Source organism: Microtus ochrogaster, chromosome 8 (genome assembly GCF_000317375.1).
Source record: "Microtus ochrogaster isolate Prairie Vole_2 chromosome 8, MicOch1.0, whole genome shotgun sequence".
Lineage (NCBI taxonomy): Eukaryota > Metazoa > Chordata > Mammalia > Rodentia > Cricetidae > Microtus > Microtus ochrogaster.
This window is the reverse complement of record NC_022015.1, coordinates 86,462,037-86,486,595: the sequence shown is the minus strand read 5'-3', so window position 1 is coordinate 86,486,595 and position 24,559 is coordinate 86,462,037. Positions and strand designations below refer to the sequence as shown.

General features: G+C 45.5%; 2 protein-coding genes across 4 annotated transcripts in view; one reads left to right on the top strand and one right to left on the bottom strand.

Annotated features, from left to right (window-relative positions):
• Shtn1 (shootin 1) overlaps positions 1 to 19,516 on the top strand; it is a 105,406-nt gene extending 85,890 nt beyond the window's left edge. Inside the window, exons 16-18 of one of the 2 annotated variants that reach the window (XR_003377318.1) lie at positions 3,966 to 4,155; positions 15,025 to 15,159; positions 17,416 to 17,489. Coding sequence is in view for 1 of the 2 variants with exons in the window: in XM_026781718.1 (XP_026637519.1) it covers positions 3,966 to 4,155; positions 17,416 to 17,638 (413 nt within the window). In the remaining variant the exon portion in view is untranslated. Of the gene's footprint in view, positions 1 to 3,965; positions 4,156 to 15,024; positions 15,160 to 17,415 lie in introns of both variants that reach the window. The other variant, XM_026781718.1, reaches the window with a different exon arrangement.
• A 1,977-nt stretch (positions 19,517 to 21,493) lies between these two features.
• Eno4 (enolase 4) overlaps positions 21,494 to 24,559 on the bottom strand; it is a 32,280-nt gene continuing 29,214 nt past the window's right edge. For both annotated transcript variants that reach the window (XM_026781716.1, XM_005352553.3), the window contains exons 12-14: positions 24,258 to 24,325; positions 23,616 to 23,733; positions 21,494 to 22,459 (exon numbers count right to left, since the gene is read on the bottom strand). In XM_026781716.1, coding sequence (XP_026637517.1) covers positions 22,314 to 22,459; positions 23,616 to 23,733; positions 24,258 to 24,325 — 332 coding nt within the window. In that variant the 3' untranslated portion in view covers positions 21,494 to 22,313. The remainder of the gene's footprint in view (positions 22,460 to 23,615; positions 23,734 to 24,257; positions 24,326 to 24,559) is intronic.

Here is a 24,559-nt window from a genome sequence, read left to right as displayed (position 1 = left end):
CCCCAGCCTGTCACTTGCCCATTGCTTGTCCCTAGGCCAGCTATCCAGCCTTTCTGTGCCTCAGTTTCTCCGTGTATCTCTAGTGACTTTGTGACATTGTTCTCGAGATGAGGTAATGTCCTGCCCACCCCCACTCTGCGTGGCACAGTTAGTTTTGCAGCTTTAGTGGGAATTACACCTCAGTGACAGCAAACACAGAGAAATCATCTGCATTTTTCATACCCTTTCATTCCTGGATCTGACTGGACCACCCGGGGGACAGACTCCTGCTCTGCCCCCACGAGAGAACGCACCGTCACCACTGGGTGTTTGAGTCACATCATTATCCGTGTCTTACATCGCAGGATCTGTTCCAAACTTTGGGTGGATCCAGTTGTCTGAATGATTTTGGCAATGGCGATTAACCGAAACCTTTATGAAGGTTCCCCATGGGAGCTAGCCAGGAAGCTGGTTCTGAAAAACCATCACAAAGGAGGACTAAGAGTCAGCAACCAGAGGTCCTGGGCTGAGCTTTAAGACTCAGCTTGGTCAAAAACAGTCCTTGCGAACGCTTAAAATCTATAAAATGTTGAATCATATTGGCCAACTTGACGTGGCAAGGGTTTTGTTTGTTTTAAAGACAAGGTTTTGCTATATAACCCAGGTTTGTCTTGAACTCATATGACCTTCCTGCTTCAGTCTCCGTAGGGCTGGCATTATAGGCTTGACCCACCCTGCCTTGTTGAACTTGTTAGAATATTCTCAATGGAACCGTGATGGTCAAGCTCTGCTTTTCATAGGGTTTGACTCAACTGAGTGATTCCTCAAATCAGAATCGGCCAGATAAGCAGTCAAACTTACAAACATAAGAGTCATCTGTCCGAAGAGATAGTAATTAACTCCTGAGTTCAAACCCCAGAATCCATACTTTTAAGTCCATGATCTGTAATCCAGCGATGGGGAGGTAGAGACGAGTGGATCCCCACACTGCACAGCCAGTTGAGCCTCCAGACTGAGCTCTAGAACAGTGAGCTACCCTACTTCCAAACAGGAGGAAGGACATTGACATAAAAATAGTAAGTGTGTAGTCTTATTTGAGAATTCTACTGATAAATGTCATACAAGGAGTTCCCACCCAGCAAACAACCTGAAAGGGACTTAAGGGACATTAAAGGAGTATTCGGAGACAATTTTTATGGTTTTACTAGAACTCAGCCACCTCACCTCATCCATTTGGTGACTTTGTGCCTTGACAGCCTTCCCAGAATCCCACTGAGGTTCTTCTGTGGGTCTCTCTACTTAGGCTTTACTCTATGACATTTCCACGACTGTGATTTATATTGTGTGTTTTGTTCATTTCCAGCAGAAATGAGGAAGCACTTTGGTTCCAGTCAATATGGAAATCGGAATACTTCCAAAAGTGGAGGAAGGAACACATTTTAGAGACACAATAAGAATCTTTCATTTTATTTATTTGTTTGATTGATTTTTTTTTGGCAGTGTACAAATACTCAGTGTCCCATTCCAGGAAAATTAGAATAAAATATAAAAGTCAAATAGAGTTGGGGACTAGGGATGTAGTTCAGTTAGTATAGTGTTTGCCTGGAGTATATAAAGCCCTGGATTTGATCCAAGGAACCATACAAACAGTATGGCGATACATGTCTGTAATCTTGTTCTTGGGAGGTAGAGGCAGGAGGTCATCCTCAACTACATAGTGACTTGAAGGCCAGCCTGGGCTACATGCAAGCCTGCCTCAAAAAATTTTTCAACCCCTGAACAAAGAAATATGATCTGTTCTTGGTGACGTAGACAGTCAGAACACACTGAAGGGTGAGTTGTAATTCATAGCCAAGGGGGGAAGAGGAAACAAGAAATCTGACAAACGTTTGCTCACTATCTTAGACAAACAAAACCCTCTTTTCCCCTTCAGTGGGTCACAATTTTCCAAGCATGAAACAGAATTTGTCACATGAAAATTTCTCTAAAGCTCATGAAATGACAAGGTGAAAATTCCATGGGGAGAGAACAAGAAGGCCGCCAAACCCGCTAGGTGTGGGACAGGAGGAAAGTGACAGAGATCAGTGATGCACAGGCTTGAGTCTCCTGCACAGGGCCTGTGACATTGCCCTTGCACACTAAGACTTCTGGGAAATAGGGGAGGGACCAAGTGGAGGAAGAAGACTTCAGGAAGTAGCCAGGCTTTGTAGACTCAGCCCCTGGCTGTTGAGCGTCTGCCCTGGGACTCGGTGCTGTCCCCACTTCCCCAACCCCCAGCCTGGTAGCCCGCCAGACTGACAGAGAGCAGCAAGAGGTCCTTAGGAAATACAGAATGCAATAATCAACGTCGCAAACACTGCCTTCTTCATTTCTTTTTGTATATATGGAAAACAGGAGCCCAGCTCGCTGCCCCCCTTTTTAAGTAGCTGCAGACATAGAAATAAGCAGCAAGCGTTTGCATTCAGAAGGAGATCTTCCCACAAGGACAGTCTAGTGCTGCAGGCGAGTTACCAAGGACAAAGCACCTGAGAGGAGGCAAATCTTGAATTAGACTTCATATTTCCCAGAATCCTCTTTGCTTGATCTTTCTGCCCCTCTCTTCTGTCTTCCACATCCTCATGCAACACAAGGCTTAGTGTAGCTGGAAGGAAAGGGTCTTTTTAAACAGAGCTCTCGGGCATGACGCCATCCTGTCTGCCCAGACAAAGTAAGAAAGTCACACACCTGTCACCAGACCGGAGTTGGTCTTGGAGTTGAACTAAGGGAGGAGTAGTTAAATTGCTGAGCCTATTTTCAGTCCCTCTTAGGTTCTCCAGACATTTTCACAGCCACAAGAAAGGTATAACCCCAAAGCTAAATTCCTTTGGGATTTGCTAACATTTTGTATTGTGTAATACTAGATTGGGAGATGGTTCTTTTATATTTTTTTGAGACAGGGTCTCTATGTAGCTCTGGGTCACCTTGAGCTTTTGCTCTTGCTGCCTCCACCTTCCAAGTGCTAGGGTTCCAGGTCTACACCACCATGCTCGGTCTGCACTGGAGATGGAGCTCTTGACTCCATGCTGAGCAAGCACTTCTCCACCTGAGCCGCATTGTGACCCTGTGACAGCGTTAGTCTCCCAAGTCAGCCCTCTTTGCAGGCACCCTTCAAGGCTTTCTTCTGACTTCATTTTGACATTATTTAATTTGCATATGTGTGACTTGTGTAGTCCGGTTGTTAAGAGCATTCCTTCTGAAGTTTTGAGGTAGGTGTTCTTTATAGCGTGCTACCTAGCGAAAACTCAAGGTGAGGCTTATTAGCTTCAGCCCAGGAGTTCTGGGATGCTGAGCCAATACTTTCAGTAGCAAGTCCTAGTGTAGTCATTAAATCCTGTCCCAAAGAGCAGCAGAGACCAGAAGGTAAACAGCCCAAACTCTTTGCCACTTAATTTTTATAATCTTGTGTCTGTATTTTTAAGAGGCAATAAATCCACTTACTGCTCATTCACATTAAAATGAAAATGTTCATAAAAGCTGTTTAATGCTTAAGAAGTCTTCATGAGCCTTTTAGAAAGAACCTTTTGACATTGGTCCATTTTCTGTTTGAAGTGCAGAGCAGAGTTTTCAGAAGAATTAACTCTTGAGAGGCAAAATGGTTCAAGCAGGGCTGTCAGAAAAGCCATATTTGGAAATAAGAAAGAGTGTCCATAATTGCAGTATTACTAAGGACCAGTCAAGTCAGTGAAGGGTGTGTGGCCTGGGATTTTGCAGCCTCTTAAATGTCTGCACACAATTTCCCAGCGTGGTCCAGGTGCCCTGAAAGTTAGACTTGCTCCCAAAGCAAGTAGACTGGCAGTAGGGACTTTCTTTTTCTTTTAGCATGTGCTTAAACTTTTTTTAACCAACTTGGCCTCTTTGCTTCCTATGGTCATTTTCAGCTAATCTTTCATACCGTTAATAAGCATCACACAGAATTATTAAACTTGAGGTATGTGTTTGGTTTTAAGGTCCTACCGGGATATTAGCCACCTCAGAGTCCAAATCCATGCCAGTGTTGGGTTCTGTATCCAGTGTAAAAACAGCCTTGAACAAGAAAACTCTGGAGGCAGAATTCAACAGCCCGTGTCCCCTAACACCTGAGCCAGGTGAAGGGCCCCGTAAATCGGAAGGATGCACGAATTCCAAGGTTACGTTTCAGTAAGTAACGATGCTCTTTATTCAGTGGAATGTAGACAAATCTGTCATGACTAGAATATGCGTTTATTTGATCTGTTGCTCTTCAGAAGACTTTGATGTGGCCTTCCAAACCCTCTTCCCTCCCCTTTGAGCCAGCTTCTGCTTCTAGGCTCCCAGCTTGGTGATTTCCTTCAGCTCCAAAGCAAACGCCACACCTACTGGACTGGCCATCCGTTGGGTTCTCCTCCTACACAAAGGGGTGCCAGGCTGATGCTTCTGCACCAGAAGACACCTGTCTTTAGTCTGTCACTCTCTGCACCTCCTTGACCTGAAGAAGGTACTAGATCTTTCCAACTCCTTTGCAGCCTGCGTTTGTATAGCCTTGGAAGGTGTGCGTGCTTCATCCTGGTCTTCCCGGAGACAGACTGTGCCACATACAGGGTTATCTATAGAGACCAGCTTCCAAGTGGCTCTCTGTCAGGGTTAATCCTGCTATTGACCGTGTTGCAAACCAGTGCAGTAGAGGGTCAATCTGTTTTATAACAATGGCAGGCTCCATCTGAAGTCGGTCCACACTTGTGCACTGATTCTCGTGCCAGGGTGTCACCTAGATTGTCACTTAATGAAAAGGAAGAGGTGAGGCCAATCAGATCAGCCGAATCTTGTAATCACAGTTAATTAAACCTCTGATTTCCTGTTCTGTCAGGAGAGAAAGAGCCCTTCCTTTGTAGTTTTCGCTGTCTTAGCTTTAAAAGGTGAAACCTGGACAAATGAAGTTGAGATTCAATTTGGATCTATTTTTGCCAACTAGTGTTTTCTTCCTCTCATGCTCTTCTCTCAGTGGGGCCCTCGAGATCCCCCTTCTCCTTTGGAATGAATGGCCTTCCTTGCTGATTTGCAGTCTTACCTGATCTCATTGTGGTTTCCTAAAGCATGTCTTCTCACAGTCCTCTTGCCCTTCTTTGCCAGGAGCTGTTTGTACATCTCCCAGAAAGATGATCTGTATTCATTCTTTGCCTTTGCTATTAAGTTTGTTTAACACCTAATTTGACATCAGCAATCTGGCAGCATTTGAACCAATATCCAGACACAAAAGCAATTTGGCAGAGACAAGTTAGTCTCTGAGAAATGCTTCAGAGCGGGTGTATAGATTTTTTCCCTCTTCACCATCTCGCACAGATAATCTTAATCAGAAAATACTGCTACTCCTTCCTCCTTTTGTGTCTGCCTTTTATTCTCCAAAAGTAAGTGGAAATTACATTTCCAAGAAAGGAAATGAAATAATTGCAGGCCCAGGGTCTGCAAAATGTGTGTTGAATTGACAGTAAAAAGGATCAGCGTGTTGACAGAGAGATGTTAGATGCCAGGAAGGCCAATGTGGAACTCAATTTATTTCTCATCTTGCTTGTTCAATGACTGCTTAAGAGACACGTTGCAACTTAATTTATCTACTTAAAGCACTAATCTAAGTATTGTGTGTGGCTGTATTAACTTTTAAACTCTGTAACCCGATGCTTCTGTCTTCCGTTCTTGGATTGTTTAGCTGAGATAACCGGTGCCATGTGTTGTCATATTGACAATCATTTAGTAAGAAGAGCGCCCTTTTCTGAAAACCCCTTGCTGCAGTCCAGCTGGATGAAATGACGCAGAATTCGGTGAATTCGCAGGCTCATTATTCACTTCCCTTACTTACATTTAAACTTGGCTTCGAGATAACGGACAGGCTTACCTGCAGGTTCTACAAGTGAAAACGTGTGTTACCAGCCAGGAGAACTGCTTAGGAACCAGAGGGGTTATTTTCAGGGCTATGTGGGGCTCTGACTAATAAGTTCATTCAGTTATACTAACCACTGTGGTGTTTGTGGCCACCTTGCCCTACCTCATGGACTTGAGCATGCATGACACTTAGAGACGAGATCATGTGTGTGTTGGTCAGGCGGGGGGGCAGGTGCACATGCTGTAGTGGGTGTGTGAAGGTCAGAAAACAAGCTCAGATGCCAGTCCGCACCTTCCACCTTGTTTGAGACGGGCTCTCTTGTTCACTGCTGTGTACACCAGGCTGGCTGGGCTGCAAATTTCAAGGGATTCTCCTATGTCCACCTTGCGTCAGCACAGAGGGCACACAACAGAGTCCAGCTTCCCAGAGGCTCTGATGATCCAAAGGGTTCGCAAACTTATTCAACAAGCCTTTAACCCACCGATTGCTCTACCCAGCCCTTCGCTGTTTTTAAATTGGCTTCTAAGGCTACCATTCAGTCATGGCTTTCATTGTGGTATTTTTCTACATATGTATCGTATACTTCTTCCTGTTAATTAAGGAGTTTTTGAGCTCTAGTAACTGCCCTCCTTCGTTTTGGCGGTGACATCACCACCATGGTGTTAACGGTGAGTGGTACTCCCAGCTCTTGACAGGGTTTAGGGAGGATGTCCGTCTTAGTGGCCTCTAATACATATGATTGATCACCCCAACTTTACACAGACGTGCACACTGCCTCACTGTAGCCCCTGATACCCTCCCCTCTCTTTCTTCCACTTAAGCCTTTTCGTCCAGGTTCCATTACACTTGCGGCCTGGTGCTCACACTGCCTGTTCTCCGGCCTCGTATGGACACGACCCGTTTTACCAGGAATGCCCTTCCCTGTTGTGTCCTTCACGTCAAGGTCCTGGAAATCTGACCGGGGAGGTAAAGAATGCACAAAGGAAAGATACACAGGCAGAAAAGCTGGCGTGGGTTGCTGTGTGGACTTTGATGGAGAGCACCAACTACTCAAAGCTGGAACTCAGCTGTGTGTGGTTTATACATGCAGCACAGGGAAGCGGTTGGCTAGTACCAATGGGAGGTCTCTGTAGACAGGAGTCTTAGGTTGTAAACACTTGGGAGGAGGAGGCTGCATAGGTTTTGATGATAGGTTTTGTGCATAATTGCCAACATTCCCACTTAGAGAAAGGATTTACCACGGTCTGAGCTTCACCGTAGGGGCAAGGCTCTGCCAGTTTTCCGTGGGTCTGAGGCACTGGTCCTTGACACAGCCGTGGCCATAGCAACACTGTACATCACTCTGGATTTCATTTTTTTTTTTTTTTTACACTCAAGGCTTCCTCAGCTCCCCACCCTTTCCCCATGGGTACAAGGCTAGCGTACCCCTCACACCCTAAGTTTTTTCCTCAGGGATCAACGTTTCAAGGTAGTCTCCCTGACCACTACAATCAGAGTTGTAGCCACATGTTCCCCTACACCCTGATTTCCCACACCCTACTTCATTTTCCCCACAGCAGTTACTACATGCTTTACCGTGTAGATTATTTCTCTCCCTCTGAGGAAATGTAAACCAGACGAGTATAGGATTTTTGTTTTTGTTTGTTTTATGTATTTGTGGTATTTCACACACCACGAATGGTGCCTGCCAGACGGTAGGCTCTCAATAAGTGGATGGATGAAGAAGCATGTTCTTTAATTTTAATAAAGTGGTCAAATATCAGCTGACTAGAATAGCATATAGCCAGCATTTCCATACCACAGGCATGCACAGGCTGAAACGTAAGACTTCCTTGTGGGTTGGATTCTTTAGTTCAAGAAAACATTCTCTAGAGTCCAAGGAGTTGTGTGTGTTTAGCTCAGTGCTGCACATCTCCATCCTCGTACCGCCTCAAGACTAAGTCATCAGATTCCACAATGCACGGGTTTAGCACAAGGTTCCAGCTATGCTCGCCCAATTGGTTCAGCAGGGCTGGAGTGTTGGCTGACTTGCCAGTGGGTAAGTTAGAATGCAAAAGTAGAAGCCAAGGAATTTCTGCGTAAGAAAACTAAAAGCCTTCAAGCGACCCCTGCAAAGTGTAATCAGCATGTGTGGATTCAGACAGTTAAATATCCCTGAGTTAATGGCAGGTAGGCATTTCAGTATTTCAGAAATAGAAGCAGAAGTTCAACAGTAAATATGAGATCCCCAAATGCCTGTTTGGGTGACCTTGTCCTCCATTTTAATCCTGTGCAGGCTGTCCCAAACATTTTAAATCTGTTGTCACCAAAATGTATAAACTGGGTGTTCTCAATAGATATACATGTGCATTGTACTGGGAAAACATGGTTTCAGGAAAAGCCCATACCACTCCATCATGTGTGTGCTTTAGTTAGTATTTCCTCTTTGTCAATAGATATCCACACTAAAATAATACATATTGAGAGGAATGTCCAAACCTTAGTAGGCAGGATGTATGGAGACTGTGGGTGGAGAAACCATTTTTCCAGTTTGGGGGCTGAGGATTTAGGGATTTGCTTCTATAATGTTTAGTCATTGATACTGTTTCTCACCAACATTCATTAAACCAGGTATTTTCATGTGTTCTTTTATTCATCCCAAACCTATAGAATGGATATTATTCCCATTTTGTACATGAGAAAACAGTGGCTCAGTGAAGTAAATAAATCGCCCAAAATTATGCTTCTGCTTAATAGTTATTAATAATTAATAACGTAACTCTAAATTCTGTAAAGCTCGTGCCTTTCAAATCCCAATAGAGCACATTCAGTGTATTAAGAGGTTAGGGAAGAGAGGAGGCTTACATGAGGTGTTCCTTGTAGAAGGTAGAGTTTCTGCAGTTAGATTGCTCCTTGAAGCCTGCTCTCTGACCGGACATGCTCATAGATCATGTCAGCTTTTCTGTTTTGTCTCCCTACGTCCATCCTGAGCAATGGGAAAGTTCTGGTGTTCCCCAGAACTGCAAAGCATTCTGAAACAGCCACTCTAGCTAGTGAGTAGTCTTAACAAAGGATTGGGAAGAGATTGTTCTAATTTTTCCATACTGCCAATAAAAGGGCACTCTCCAATAATATGAAGATAAGCTTGGGAAATCGGTCTATCACAATACCAACTATTTTAGTCTTTTGTTGGTTTCCTCTTTTGCGTGCATGCATGCACGTGTGCGTGTTGCGTGCATGCTGATGCATTGCCTGCAGAAGCCAGTGAAGAATATTGAGTATCTTTTTATCACTTTCCACTCGACGACTGTAAGACATGGTTCCTCGTCGAGCCAGAGCTTTCCATTTTCACCAGGAATCTTGCTGTCTGTGCTCTCTCTTGCTGAGTCACAGCATACAACGTCATCTCCAGCTTTCACTTGACTGCTAAGGATTTGAATTCAGGTCCCCATGCTGGTACAGCAAACACTCCTATTACCCACTGACCACTTCCACAACCCTCCATTACACAGTTTTTAAAAACTGTCCTGGATGTTTCAAACTTGCTACATTGAATATATCTGCCTCTGAGCAGGGGATCAGAAAGGGATGTTAGTAAGTGGTAACATACTACAGCGATGTGAGGTTCCCGTGACACTGGTTTTGATCACCATCATCATCATCATCATCATCATCATTTTGTTGGGGGTTTTCAAGACAGGGTTTCTGTCTTTCTTTCTTTCTTTCTTTCTTTCTTTCTTTCTTTCTTTCTTTCTTTCTTTCTTTCTTTTTTTGGTTTTTCGAGAAAGGGTTTCTTTGTGTAACCCTGGATGTTCTGAAAGTCAGTTGGTAGACCAGAGTGGCCTTGAACTCACAGAGATCCACCTGTCTCTGCCCCTGAGTGCTGAGACGAAAGATGTGTGCTACCACTGCCCAGCTGATCATTATTTTCAGTTTATGGTTTGCCTTTTTCGAAGTTTGGTCTGGGTCGGAAGTGTATGTATGGTAGTGTGTGTGTGTGTGTGTGTGTGTGTGTGTGTGTGTGTGTGTGTGTGTGTCAGGAGTGGAGGAGCATTAGTCTTCCATGTGGAGGAAAAGCTGAGCAGATCTCACCCATCTCTACCTCAAAAACCAAGCAGAGGTGTGAGCATGTCCTGCTGTTACCATTTTTGTTTTTCCTCTCTGAACCGGCCTCATCTGGAAGTGACTCTGCTGGTCTGAACTGGGCTTTGTCTGCCCATGAATTACTTTCCCAAAAGTGAATATCCTCCAAGGAGTTGCAATTAAACAACACCGTCCCCAAAGTCGACTTTTCATTTGTGACTTATGCACTGAAAGTCAGAGTCACACGGAATCTCAGGACTGGGGAGTGAGAGGCAGTGATTTCCCAGACTGCCCCTCTTCTCAGTCCCTGGAGACTCCTCCAGCCAACACATTTCTAAAGCGTCCACTCTTCTGAGTCCCAGACCCTCCCACCCTGGAAGCTTCGAGCTCTTTTAAATATCCCTTTGAGCCGCCAGGCAGGCAGTTAGCTTGCTTTTTGTTTGGGAGGTTCAACACAGGTCACTTTCTGCCCTTGGAGAATTAAAAAGAAAGAAAATCACAAAACCCATGTAGCAATTATAGGACTTCAATTTCAATAGGAAAGTGTCCTTTTCTAGTGAAACCATTTTTTATTTTAATTTACATTTAATTTCCTGATCTGTGGTATCTCTAAATACCTGTGACATTTGGCCCCATACAGATCTATTCTAGCAAGAGCTCACCCTATGTAACCCATTTTCTGAATAGTGAGGGTAGCTGATAGAAGAGAAATTTTAGATGTCTCTTGGTTGGTGTGACCAGCCAAACCTTTTCATGACAGAAAAAAAAAAAAGTCTAATTGCCTTTCGAGTTTTTAATTAAAAATCGGATTGATTTTTTTAATCATTGTTTGACCTCTAACTCGTCTTTTCAGTTTTATTTGTTATTTCTAGTGTGAATCTAATGTTTAAAAATGAAAGGGAAAAGTACTGGTTTTCACAATTGGAGGAGGAAGAGTTTCAACTTTTGAAATACGTTCTCAAATAGAAATTTCTATTTTTAAACTTACTGTTAGAACAACTTCATGTAAAATCTTTCTAACATTGGTCTCAGCGGGGCAAGCATCGTTTGTTGGCCATATAACCATCTTTTCAGGGAGGCTTGGGTCAACATTTTATTCAGATGGAGGCCAGGGAAGATGCCTGTCCCTGTGGGGAAGCAGGGTGCTTTCTTCTGGTTACTTTCAGCCCTCAATTCCTCATCTCTTCCTTTTCCTCTTTCTCTTTCTGGGGTGTGTGTGTGTGTATGTGTGTCTGTGTGTGTGTCTGTGTGTGTCTGTGTGTGCACGTCTGTGTGTGCTTCTCTGTGTGTCTGTGTGTCTGTCTGTGTGTAGGCTCTGCATTGAGGAGACGGGGAGGAAGGCACCTTCCCTGTACTTGGTAAACATTTATTTCCGAGAAGAGTCTACTAGCAGAGTGAGCCGCATGGACGTTCCTGCTTAATCTGATGCTCTTATACAATTAAAGGATTTGCTGGGCGCACAGCTGTAATCTTAGCCCTGCTGAATTGTGTACGGACACTGCAGGAAACGGCTCTGTTCCACAGAGCCAGACCACAATGGAGCCCCGTGTGCACTGGTACATGGACAATTAAGTTTTAACAACAAAATTAGCTGAACAACTGGATGCTCTGGAAGCTGAGATCCCCCAACTTGGTCTTTTCTTCTTCCCCACACCAGGAGTTATCCTGGGGACTGCCGGAAAGCTCAGCCCTGGTATTGTCTCAGTGTTCCGAGGGGCTGTACAGACAGCAACTTCTTCCCGATTAATTGTTCAGGATGTATTACACCTAGTGAAGAAATGACTGGTAAAATACCGTTGAGTAAATCTCAAAATTACTGTTCAAGTGCTGCCGAGTAATTCTCCACTCTCTCAAAGAATTAATCGCCTCTTAATGTTTGCTTCCAGTTACAAGGGCTCGGATTTTACAGGACTTTGTCTAAAATGTATCATTTCTGCAAATTGCCCTTGGTACTTTGTAGGTTTTTAAAAACTGTTTCTTAACAGTGTTTATATTTCCTTTTATTTGTGCTTCCTAGGGAAGAGTGAAGTTTTGTTTTGTTTTGTTCTGTTTTGATTGAAAGAAAAATAACTTCCAAGATGGAAAAAGCAATTTCAGATCCTGGGATAAACCCATTCAACTTCTTAAACCAGATAAAACACATTTCACTGGCAATATACTTTATCATGCCATGGTAGTACAGGACAATATAAGGTGACAAACAGAATTCCTTCTCAGTCCTGTCTTAAAAGTTTGATGTACAAAATGTAGTAAATTGAAAGGAAAACTTCAAATGCATGTATGTTTGAAAATGCGTGTTGTGCCCAGCTCGTTTTCAAGGAGCCAGAGTTAGCTCTGGTGACTGCTGTGGAAGACTGTGTGTCTTTCAACATATTTCTTGTAAATAACACTAAGTTTTTAAATACCCAGGATCTAAATGAAATTTTCATAGGAACTAAAAGCTGTGCAAAATTATTTAAAAAAAAAAAAACCAGTAAAAAACCAACCCAGCAGCCAAAGAAAAGCGTCATATGTTACAAAAAGTGTTTTGTAATGAGTTCATGGGTTGCCTACATGGCTTTACCAGTGAGGGCTGTCCAGGTTCATAACCTATTACTTGTCCTTGGTCTGGCTGACATCAGCAGAATAAACAAGCTGTTATAGCCTTGGAAGGGACCACCATGGGCTGGGACATAAACTGCATGGCAGTTAAAAAAAAAACTAAAGGAAAATTTTGCAGAATGTGGGTACGGGGTCTTTCCCCAGCTATTGTTACCTGTGCCAAAGAGAATCTGTTTAATCCAGAGGCAAGGAACACTTTCTATACTTTAATCTGTCTTCCTACAAGTAAAAGCAGAGTCAAACTGACAGGCGGGCACAGATAAAATGCAATTTTTAAAAAGTACACAAAAGCAAAACTCTTGAAGCTTTGTTCTGCCTCCAGTTACACAAGTGGGAAACTTGCTAGCGATTAGAAATTCCCAGCTTATGTCTAAGATGTAATGTTTCTGAAAACAAGAGTTTCTGGAAGAAACAATGAACATTGAGCCTCAGTAAGGGTACTTCTCTCTACTGCTCGGCTAACTGAGGGCAGGGATGGGAAGGAGGGGGAGAAGGCAAGACTTATTTTTACTCTAGGGAGATAGAAACCGACTTCCTCTTCGGAGTTTTACCAGAAAACTCCTTTATAAAGACAAATTTAAATCTTTCCATTTTCCATCCTTGAAGGTGGTAAATGTGGTTGTCGTTTTACCCGTTTTCATTGTCAATGAAACAGAGTTCAGACGGGCCGCTGTACGTCATTTGTTGGATGGCTGCCACGGACTAATGCAGACGTCCCACTGGGAGCCCAGAGAAGCGCTGTGCTGTGATTCACCAGATTGTGTTAAATAGTCCAGCTGTTGCGATTTGAGAGATAGTTACCTCGGAAGTGAAATAGAAATGAACTTGGCATTTATGCCTGAAACCATTTTTATACTGTTTGGCAATCAGCTTTTCAGAGGTAGCATTTTATAAAATAACTCTCACCGCTTAAAGGTTTCATTCACTGTAATGTTCAAAATGTCCCACCTTTATATTATCAGTAAGATTAAGCTGGAGCGATATTCAGAATTTGCATGAAATAAGCATCCCCCCCTTCATTTCCTGAGCTTTGATTGTATTCAATTGAGCTCAGAACCGTGTCGATTAGGGGCTCTTTGGGGCATTAGTTAATTTGAATTGCAGCCGAAATGTTAGCTAGAATGTTTTGGAATATAAGTGGGAGGTAGAAAGTTGATTTTGAAAGGAATTGTCATTGAATGCAAACAGTGATGGGCTTTGGGGTGGGGAGCGCAGAGTGCTTCTCTTCCGAGAGTCTCCTGTGACAGTCTGAGAAATCACCGGATCCCTTTACCAAGTTCAGCTGTGGTGAAGACTGTTGGAGGCAGGTTCAGTATGGTTCGGGGTCCAATCCCTCCTTTCACCAGCATGGGGCGGGAGCTGAAGTTCACTTGCCGGAGCCCCTTCTTCTGGCTCTTCCTGAATCCTAGCTTTTCCTTGTTTTTGTCTGAAAAACAACTGTTGAACACGTGACCCAGAATGACCCAGGCGTAAGGTCTATTTGAGTGGATCACAGATAACAAGTCTTTGGGAAAAGAAGAGAAATCCTGGCTAAGATTCTGCAGTTTGGGCCAAGACAGCAGATCGAGTCTCTGTGCCAGGGCATGGGTGGAAGCTTCCCTTGTTCCCCTGGAGGGTGCATCTGATTCACAGTCTTCCTCACTCTCTGGGACTCAGCAATTTTGCTTTACTGATTCTGCTCCTCAAGAGGAAGGCCGCCATGCTGTTTATGTGTATGAACTTTAGTTGCTTATCTGTGCTCAGAAAGGACTAATTCGGGTTCAGTTTGAAGGTAGAGTTAGCCCATCGTGGAAGGGGAGATGTGACGGCTGGAGGTTGAGGCAGCTTTTCTCGTTGCATCCACAGTTAGGAAGCAGAGGGGCGGACAATGATCACTCAGGTCGGCTCTTTCTCCCTGGATACAAGCCCAGGGAATGGTGGTGCCCACGTTCAGGACACGTCCTCCTGCCTCGATTTACTGAGTCTAAATAATTCCATACAGGCATGCAGCATACTCAGAGCCCTGTCTCCTGAGTGAGTCTGGAGTGACACCATGGGGACAGAAGGAGAAGGTCACCCTGGGAGGATGGCTTCTCATCCCCGGAGCTTTGAGCAGCTCTGCAAGGGACCTAGTGATATCAAACCAGGAAGGACTACAAACTACAGCTGGAGTGGTGGGCTTTGCCCCTTGCTGATTTCAAAGCTGCAGGTGGAAACAATGGAAGCACACTGGTAAAAGTGTCCACAGTTAGCCTGCGGCACCAACGTTATATTTGGGAAGTAGCTCAGCGTTAAGGAGTAGGCAGAAAGAGGCAGCTCAGACTGTTGCACTGTCTCTGCTATTCGTGAGCAGCCCCTGTGCTCTTAGGCCAGGTTCTCATCCCTGTCCACCTTGCTCTGGGGTTCTCAGGCTGGCCAGCGAGTGACCTCTCAGATGGCAATGCAGATAAGCAGCTTGAGGACAGATGAACAGTGACAGAGACAGTTCCAGAAACAGTCTCAAACCCACAGCCTGTGTGTTGCTGCCACAGGATGCTGAGAGCACTTCCTGGAAATGTCTAAGCGCCAGCTGATGAAGACAGCTTTTGCTAGGAGTTGTTAACCATCCTTCGCCTGCAGACACACAGGGACTCACAAACACACAGTAGTCCCTCGGAATGGCCAAGGTCGGTATGAACTGGTGGTAGTTGTTATCTCCAAGTGGCGGAATGAGAGATAACACCTTTGCATGCTTCCTGCAGACTGGCTGGCTGACAGCAGGGGCTCACAGGCAAGCTGGTGAAGCCAACTGGACTTGACCTGCAGACTAAAGCTAAGCTGCAGCTTTACCTCCTGAGAGGTTTGTTCCAGTTTCTGGTTGGCCGTGAGCGAAATGCGCATGAGATATAACAAGGCAGAAGTGAGGTCGTAATATACCCTGAGAAGGTTCATGTGCAGCCGTCTCTGGGATAGCTTACATAGGGCATGATGTGCGAACTCGCCTGACTGGCATGTGGCAGTGACCGGCCTGTGGATCCATCCTGCAGCTCCTCCCAGCTTCTCCAGCTTGCCCACCTCCTGGAGCTGATGCATGTGTGGTTCCAAGCGATAGGGCTCAGCTCGCCCTGCAGGGCTGGTGCATGAGCCTGGTCGGCCTTTGTCAGACACAGATGCATTTCTAGCTTGTCTTCAAGCTCTGCCAGTTACACCTAACTTCATGCATAGAGACAGCAGAATCCCACAGATTACCTGATAGTGTCTCCTGTTGCCTGGGATCTCTTTCCTCTGACAGCACCTATCAGTGGCTCTGCTTTTGTGATAGTGAGCTTTACGATGCCGCCTGGACCGGAACAGGTCCTAGCAAGGAAACGGCATCCCAACCCATCTCTAGGACCCAGTAGCAGGTGTTTTGAAGTAGAAGGTCTTTGTTCTCTCCGATCCTCAGGCTCGCCTTCCTTTCTCTCCTCCCAATGCTATGTGGTAATCACACGGTGATGGTCAAGTCATGCCTTTGCTATGACCTGACAACTAGAGAATGACTCTCGAGCGTTTGGAAGGAGCTCTTAGTGATAAGCATGGTCTTTGGGTTCAGACTTCCGTGCTCTGTGAGCAGGTCACGCAGGCCGCCTTCCCTGAGAGATGGCTTGTTCTGTTTCCATGCATAGAAGAGACCTTCAGCTTTCCTCTCCCCAAAGCTTTCACTCTGGGTCTTCTCTAGCGTGTTGTTATTGGTTGACATGTGATCTGCACTAGGTGCTGGGGATAGAATCTTAGTCGAAATTAGGCAGCCCCTGCCCCATATGTTTTCAGAGAGGCAGACGAGAAACATCTAACCGTGGTAAGTTCCGGAAGGGAGACGCACGATGAGAGTAGCTCAGAAGACCGGACCTGCAGGAGGTCAGGGCAGTGGGAATGGGTGCTGACTGCAGAACAGTGAGCAGACAAAGCAGTAGCTCTCCATCACACAGGAGGCTCTCTCCATGGTTTCCTGACTCATGGGTCTCCGGGGTGAAAAAGTCACATCCTGGAATTGGCCAGGAGGACCAGAATCATCTTGAGAGCATCAGAGCTGCTGGACTTTCTCTAGGCAAGTCCTGCAGCCCAGAATCGACAACCCAGGGCAGGTGCTGACCATGACTTCTGAGAGGACTCGGGGCCCACAGCCTGACACTTGGCAAGAATATGTTTGAGGGGCACCTCCGTTCCCACAAGGAAATGTCACCTGCCTGGCATGAAAAACAACAGCTTCTTGCATCAGAAGGGAGGCAACTTCCGAGGGACAGGAAACTGTCCCACATTCTCCTGATTAGAGAAGTTTCCGATCACGGTGTTGGAGCTTATTCCTTGAGCTCTCCCTTCAGCCCTTTTCTCCGCCCACCTGCTCCTGAGGTCGGGACTCCCTCCTGTGTGGTAATGGCTGTGGTGGGCACAGCTGGCTGCCACTCTCATCTGCCCATCACTGAGCCAGGGTGATCCCCAACCCTCTCCACACAGCTCTTCACAGCTAAGCTGCAAACAGCTGTGCTGGGGGCAAGAAGGAGTGCGGGATGAACTTAATTCTTTCTAGCTGAGCCAGGGTGGGAGGCAGGGCAGGACTGGCGTGGGCAGTGTTGGGGAATGCACAGTGGAGCCAGGGCTGTGTATTTCCTGAGAGGAGTATGCGATTAAGCAGGTAGGTGCATTTGGCTTTGTACTACTTCCGTAGTTAATCGCCTTGACTTTTCCTGCCTTCTCTTTTCTGGCCTTCTGCTCCTATTATGTAATCTAATAGCTGCTTCTTTTTTTTTTTTTTTTTATGGCTTGCATCTCAAAGACTACATGCTATGCATGTTGGTTAGACTTAGGAGGTTTTTTTGTTGTTGTATTTTCCTGAATCCAGGAATCTGAAAGTCAAATGTTTTCTCTGCTTAGTACGTTTTCTATTTAACTCTCTCCTCTTATAGGCCTCCCAGTAAAGGTGGATACAGGAGACAATGTGTGGGCAGTGAGAAGCAGGCTGAGCCAGTTGTAGTTTTAGATCCTGTTTCCACACATGAACCCCAAACCAAAGACCAGGCTGCTGAAAAAGACCCAACTCAATGCAAGGAGGAAGGAGGTGAAGTACAGCCTGAAGACAAGGAGGACAGCCGTGGGAAAGCGGGAGAGACGGACAGTTCCAGCTGCTGATCTGAAGCCAGAGGCCGGCATGTTTGCGAGCCCTTGCCCATAAGCACGTGGCTCATTTGGGTTACTGTCAAGGACCACTGGACACTTCCTTTGTTCTGGCCACACACTTTTTTGCTGGTATCACTTGTAAGTAGCAAGTATAAACATAAGTAAGCTGTTTAGCAAGATGCATCTTCTGGGTAGTATTTTTTATCTTTATGGGGTAAGGGTTCTTTCTGGTTTCTATGTCGAGTGTGACTTATTCGAGAAGGTGGCGGGAAACTTGGGTGTTGATGTCTTTGTTAGGAATTGTGCACACTACTCTTCAAATGTATCCATGATGAAATTCAAGGTGGCTGCCAGAAACTGGGTAGACAGAGGGCCACCAAACTTTAATCCAATCCTTCTGCGTGCAACCCTAGCACCAGGGAGACGGAGGCAGGAGGATTGCTTGAGCCTGGACTTCAGTTTGGGTCACATTGCAAGACTCCATCTAAAGAGTCTTTATTCTCCACCTACAGGCTCCCTAAAGGAGCCTCTTTGGGGTGCTGCTCTTTGGATGGGGAGACTGAAGCAGCCTGGAAGTCAGTGAGCCCAGTAGCATCTCTGTTTTGTGGAGTGCTATAGGGATATTTTGTTTATGGTCTAACAAAGTTTGCCTGATGATCAGAGAAGCAAAGCAGCCAAGCTACTAGAGAACTCTTAACCTCTATTGAACAGAGCGAGTTCCTATCTCATCCTGCCTTATATTCCTGTCTAGTGCTGAGATTAAAGGCGTGCACCACCACAGCCTGGCCTCTGTGGCTAACTAGTGTGTCTGCTGGGATTTGTGTGCCAGCACTGCCCAGCCTGTGTAGCTGACTAGTGTGGCTGCTTTGCCCTCTGATCTTCAGGAAAACTTTGTTAGATCATAAACAAAATATCACTATAGGGTGTGTTGAGACCATCCATGGGAGAGCTCCAAGGTGGCAACCAGCTTCAAGGTCTCTTAGCATGTGAAAAACATGCCCCTGTGTCCAAGGCTTGCCAGGGATTTCGGGGTTCCCGCTGCTGAATAGAGCAATGAGATGGAAGCCCAAACCTTGAATTTAAAAGAAGTCCCCTGGCAAACCATACTCCTGTGTTTCCCCACACATTCCCATGGCACAAGCACCAGATTTTACTCCAGATTTTATGCACAGTGAAGATAAGTGACAAGCACACTTTTTTTCCTTGCTTCACTGCCGTACTATATTACATGGGTCTTTTTGTTTTATTTTTTAGAGGAAATTAAGAGGTAGTTTCTAAAAATACAATGTTTCATACTACCACAAGGAATAAATAGAAATGTAATCAGGGATTTAAAAAAAACAACTTATGCAGGTTTTCAAGTCGATTGTTTCAAAATTGGTGTTTATTTAAAATAAGTGGTAATGTACTTGAATGCACTTTTTATGATAATGACTCAGTAATGGTAATTTTACTATTAAAGCAAGCGAAAGGCTTAGTTTTGTTAGCATGACTCAGCATGTAGTTGTCAGGTGCTTAGCACCTAAGGGCAAAAGAAAATGATAGTAACAATTGCAGTAGTTGTGTCCTATTGTGTTTCTGCACATGTGCTGCTAGCGTAGGCTTGAGCAGTGGGGAGGCAGGTGAGAACACTTCCTCACTTTGGAGACAATTCTTTCTGTAGGTTCATTAGGTTTTACTGTTTCCGTGTTCCTTCTGTGCTGATTTTATCACTCCCTGTCAGTTTACTTATGGGGAATTAAAACGTGATTTTTTTTCCAACTGTGTGTTTCCATAACTGAATGATATGCTCACTGCAAGTGGATTCATTTGTTCAGATGGGTTCCGCTGTGCTGTGATTTGAACTCTCCTCAACACAACACATTAAAAGAGACACACAACGATTTCTCATTAAGGGTCAGTTGTGGTTATTGACATCTTGAAGTTCTTCAGCCTAGAGGGACACTTAATAGAATTCTGCTTCTTGTATGCTAGGCAAACTTCCGGCTTCCAGCCTACCTGCCCAGCCGCAGACTAACGCAGTCCTGCACAGTTTGGTCCAAGAGTGATATGATCGGGTAACATCAGGAGTCTTCGTGAGCAGGCTCGCTTTGAGCAGCTCTCTTCCGTGTTTTCTGAGTCTACCACCAGGTTGTTGCTGTGTATTTCACACACATCTGGCAATATGAGAGTAGGCACACCACCTTTCTATATTATTTCATCACAAGTATCAACAGAATTAACACAGTTTAAAAGCAGCCTCACGTCCAGCAGAAGTTAACCACGAGGCTCGACCAGGTGTCTAGCTGTGTTTGGTGTTTTCAAAGCATCTTTGCCTTCTATACTTTTGAAAGTGTGCTTGCCTTCCCTGTACCACAAAGCCTGCAAAGGACTGCAGTACACAGGTATTTGATGTAGACCTTTGCTCACTCTTTCCTTACCGTTTTTTTATTTTTATTTTCGCCTCAGCTTTAAGGTTCAGCCCTTTGCAGGGTGACTGTTGGCAAAGCAGGTGGTGTGTTTGTTCTGTCTTCAAGGTGAGCTTTTGGATGTGTGCGCTCAACTCTTGCAGTCTTCAAGTTGGGAGGAACCACACATTTTTTCCTAGCAGGACATTCATTCTGTTTTGAAGATATGAGATGTGTCTCTGCTGTAGCTCTCTTGACTGCTTCTGACACTTGTGTGGCCACAGTCAGGCGCGGAGAGACGTGCCAGCCCTTTGTGCTGTTCTGTAAAGGATGAAGTCTCTCTCCTCTACTGGGAGAGGAAGGACTTCATTAAGATGCCTGCAGCCCTTATGTCTGAGCAAGTCCCACACAAAGTCAGTCATTAGTTTTCCAGCTTGGGGCATCTGCTTGACAGGGTTGGTCTGCTTAAACCGTGTGTGTGTGTGTGCGTGTGTGCGTGTGTGTGCGTATTATGGCTCTGCCAAGTAACTCCTTCCCTACTTTCATGAACAGTAAGAGGGTTATTGCACAGGGAAGGTCAGCATGACCGTGGGTCATCTTTCCAGACCACTTTAGGTTGCCTGTTGGCCAAGCGACAGCTTGTACCACAGTCTTACACACATCCTGAAGTGCTTTTGCAAAGACCCACTATGTTCAAATCACCTTCAGCAGAGAGCAACTTGGACGGTTGTGGAGGATAAGTAGCCCATTTGTTACTGTTATAGAAGCCCTGGAATGGCTTCATATCCATCACACGGTCATTTTTAATCTAGGCTATGATGAATTCCTTTCATCTCTTTATAGATGATGTTATGCATTTTATCAGCAAGGGAAGAATGGGGAGAGAGAGGGAAGGAGCATGCAAATAAGAAAATGAATAAACAACAAAGAGAGGCAGTGTTTAGCCCTCTAAGAAAAGTACACCTAGCCGTTGGTGCACTGTCCTCGAGCAAAGCTAATATGAGCAGAGTGCATTCTGGGCCGACACTAAGGTACTGACCTGGTCGTTATTTCGCTCTGGTTTCAATGGTTAGAATTTATATCCATCGCAAGGCATACTCATGTCATGAGGACAACTGCCAGGGCCAGGTAAACACCTCCTCTTCCCCATCCTGACTTTAAAATGGATTTTCCTTTCAATTTCTTCTGCCCCACTGTTTGTTGTTAAGTGTCAGGAGAGACAGTGGCCACCACAAACTGTGACACATTTTCCCAGGCTTGGAATGATGCTTACCAGTTCCCCATGCCATGCTTCAAAGAGACTGCCACTGAGCCAATCTCAAATCGCAGTGCTGAGAGGGAGGGGCTGGCTCTCCCACGAGGACATGATGTTCCCTTGGTCATTCTCCTCGAAACAGACTATTTAAGCCGGGATTGAAATGATTCTGCTGCAGGCCAAGACCCTGCGATTTATGTAGTCTTTAGTTACAAACAGCCCTTGTGCTAACTCACCTAACAAAGGACGTGATAATGTAAGGGGTTGGCTACTATTGTCTCCCTACTTGATTATTCACTTCGGTACTAAAAGCCCAGCGCTGACTCACAGAAGAGGTGCCTCTGTCAACATGAATTTGTCATCATCGTTTTAACCACTTGCTGCTCCTTTCTTCATGCTGTGGTGTAAATAAGAGGGCACTGGACGATGCTACGAATATCCATTTGCAAATGTGCTTATTAAGTTATACCCAACTCTGTTCCAGAAAGGATCTAAGGAGAAAGGTCATACGGGAATGCCGAAAACCTGAGAGGAAAGGATGGGTGGAAGGCAATCAAGAGTAGGAAGAAGCTAAGAGGAAAGAAAGTGTTGCTGCAGACAGCCCTGTGGTGCTGCCCCGTGGTGCTTGGCGCATGTGGCTGGCTATGAAAACCATGTGAAGTTAGCAGAGGTACTAATACAATCAGTGGATGCCTGTGGGGCACTGGGAGCTATCGAAGGTGTTCTGACTTGAGAAGGGTACGGTGCCTGACTGAGTATGGGCCTAGCATCACACTGTATTAGCCTCTAATGAAGTCAGGTCAGGACCTTCAGATTTAGACAGTAGAACCTGTGTCCCCATGGCAATGTGATGGCTGTAAAATAAAGTTCATGGAACTTAAGGTAAAACCACCAGGGGTTTACTTTATCCAATGGTGAAGCTGAAAGAATAAAATGCGTGCCCAAGCTGGTGGAGCTAGGAGTTGAGCCAGCGTGGAGACACCCTTCACGCCGGCTAGCCAACACTTGTGATATTAGTATGCTCCGGAGTCCAGCCCCAGGAAGCTCATGGCTTAGCTGATTCCTCCACAACCTCTGTAGGGAAGATGGAGTCCAGGGGCCCAAGAGTTTCCTCCGCCATTGTGGCAGTAGCCTCTGGTGTCTTTTCAGCATCCTCTTGGAAGGAAGAAAAATTGTGTTCTTCACTGAAACCTATTAAAAATAAATAAGGTTTACATCCTGACCAGTGGCCCTGATTTCGATGTTGAGTGTGGCAGGATTAAAAGTCATCACCAGACCCATCCAGAAAGGATCCAGATTCTCAGAACAGCCTGTCGCTTGCTCTGGTCTGTTTGTGTTACACCTACTGTGACATTCAGGGCACTGATATACACCAGCAAAGGCCATCCCTGCACACGAATACAAAGGAGCATCAACCACCCCAAAGGAAACCATGGCAAACAGGGACCATCCTAGGCAGAACCACATATAGTAACAACCATACTTTAGTGGCTGACAGTTTGCCAAGATTGCTTCCTCAAAAGTGGGAGTGGAGCTGTTTGTTTTGCTAATTCGGGGTGTTTTTGGTGTTTGCCTAACAGCTTTAGAGAAATTCTCACTAATCGCCCTAATCCATTCCAGAATGCCAGGGGCACTGGCCTAGCTCCTAAGAAGTGGCTGGGCCCCCGGTGTCCCAGGGTTCTTTCTGAAGGTCTGAAGCGGTTCTGGGGGACTGGAAACTGGAGAGGTCTTCAAAGGCCCCACAGTCAGAATGAAAAACAGGTGAGATGATATTTAGAACAGTAAACAACACAGACTAACTCTAGACTGCCTTTAAAAGTATTAGTTAGCTTCTCTCTGACAGAGACACAAGAAGCTCCCTGTGCAGGTTTACCAAGTTCGGGTTTCATAAACCATCAGTGCCTTTCTTGGGGGACCTTATCCTCTCTGCGGTATGGCGTTAGAATCAACATGCTGCCTACTTGTGGGAAACGAAACAAGTTGTTTTCAGAAGGAACACATCTGCCTTTAACTTCCAGGGACGGCCCGGCTGCAGAAGCCTTAAGTATAATTTGGGCCATAACAAAAGGCAGGCTTGGAGATTCCAATCAATTAATTCTATTGAAAAGCACCAAGCAGCGCATTCAGCCAGGAGAAGGGTGGTGAGAGTCTTAAGCATTCAGGTAAATAGATAATCCATTAAGCCAACAATGCACATTGTGGCGAGTGCCATCCTGCTCTTGTCAGCGCTGATTTGTAGTCTTTGGATTGTCCCGCCCTCCTGCTGAGGGACTTGTATTCCCTCCCTTCCACTCTTTGTTCCCTTATTCAGGGCTAAGGGAAAACAAAGCGAGAAAGCAGCGCCTACCCCGTGTTCCACTCTGGATGAGTTCTTCCTCTATAGCGAGAAGGCGGTTGTATTTGGTCACTCGTTCACCCCGAGAAAGACCCCCCAACTTGATAAACCGGGCGCCGAGTCCAACAGCCTGAAGTGGGGAAAACAACTTATTTTAAACAGCAGAGTTTTGGTTTTGAGCAGTCCTTTAACGAGACAGGGAACCGCTGCAGGACTCTGTTGAGGGGGGTTTCTCTTCATCTTTGTGGGAGTAAAGTGGCCTGCTGGCAAGCTGAGCACTGAAGGGCAAACAGATGGTGTGCCTGACAGACCATCAGGCACTTTACGAGTCTTGAGAGTGCGCCGATTTCATCAGAACACGGCCTGGCCTTTCGCACCCCGTCTTGGTCATGGGGGAGGGGGGAGGCGGAGATTGCAAGTGTACACCCCAGTCATTTTATTGTGCCCGCCATTTTCCCTGAACTTCAATTTTGCCTCTTTTAAAAAGTTCAAAGATTAGCGCTTTGCAAAAGGGAGCTGTCTGGGAGGAAGCAAGTCTATTTCATAAAAGGTTACTCGACTTTCTCCACCAAAGACTGCATTTCCCTGAAATACCGATTCATCATAAAAGCGGTATTTTGGCAATTCCGCAATTGACCATCGCTCTGCACTTACCAGATCGACAAGGCTGTCATCAGAGGACTCTGCCTCCGTGCTCCCGAAGACCGCAAGCTGCTTTTTACCTGCAAGAGCAGCCCCCGTCAGTCACGCATGACTTACAAGAAGTTCACACTCATGGGGGACTCTGATCAAAATGACAATTTTCCCCGAGATTTCAGAGTTTCTAGGGAAGGAACCCACGGTCTAACCACTCGAGCATTCTCACCCAAGCATCCGTGGCTTTACCTGTTCAGTCCCCTTCAGTGTCTTACTTTACCTGTTCAGTTCCCTTCAGTGTCTTACTTTACCTGTTCAGT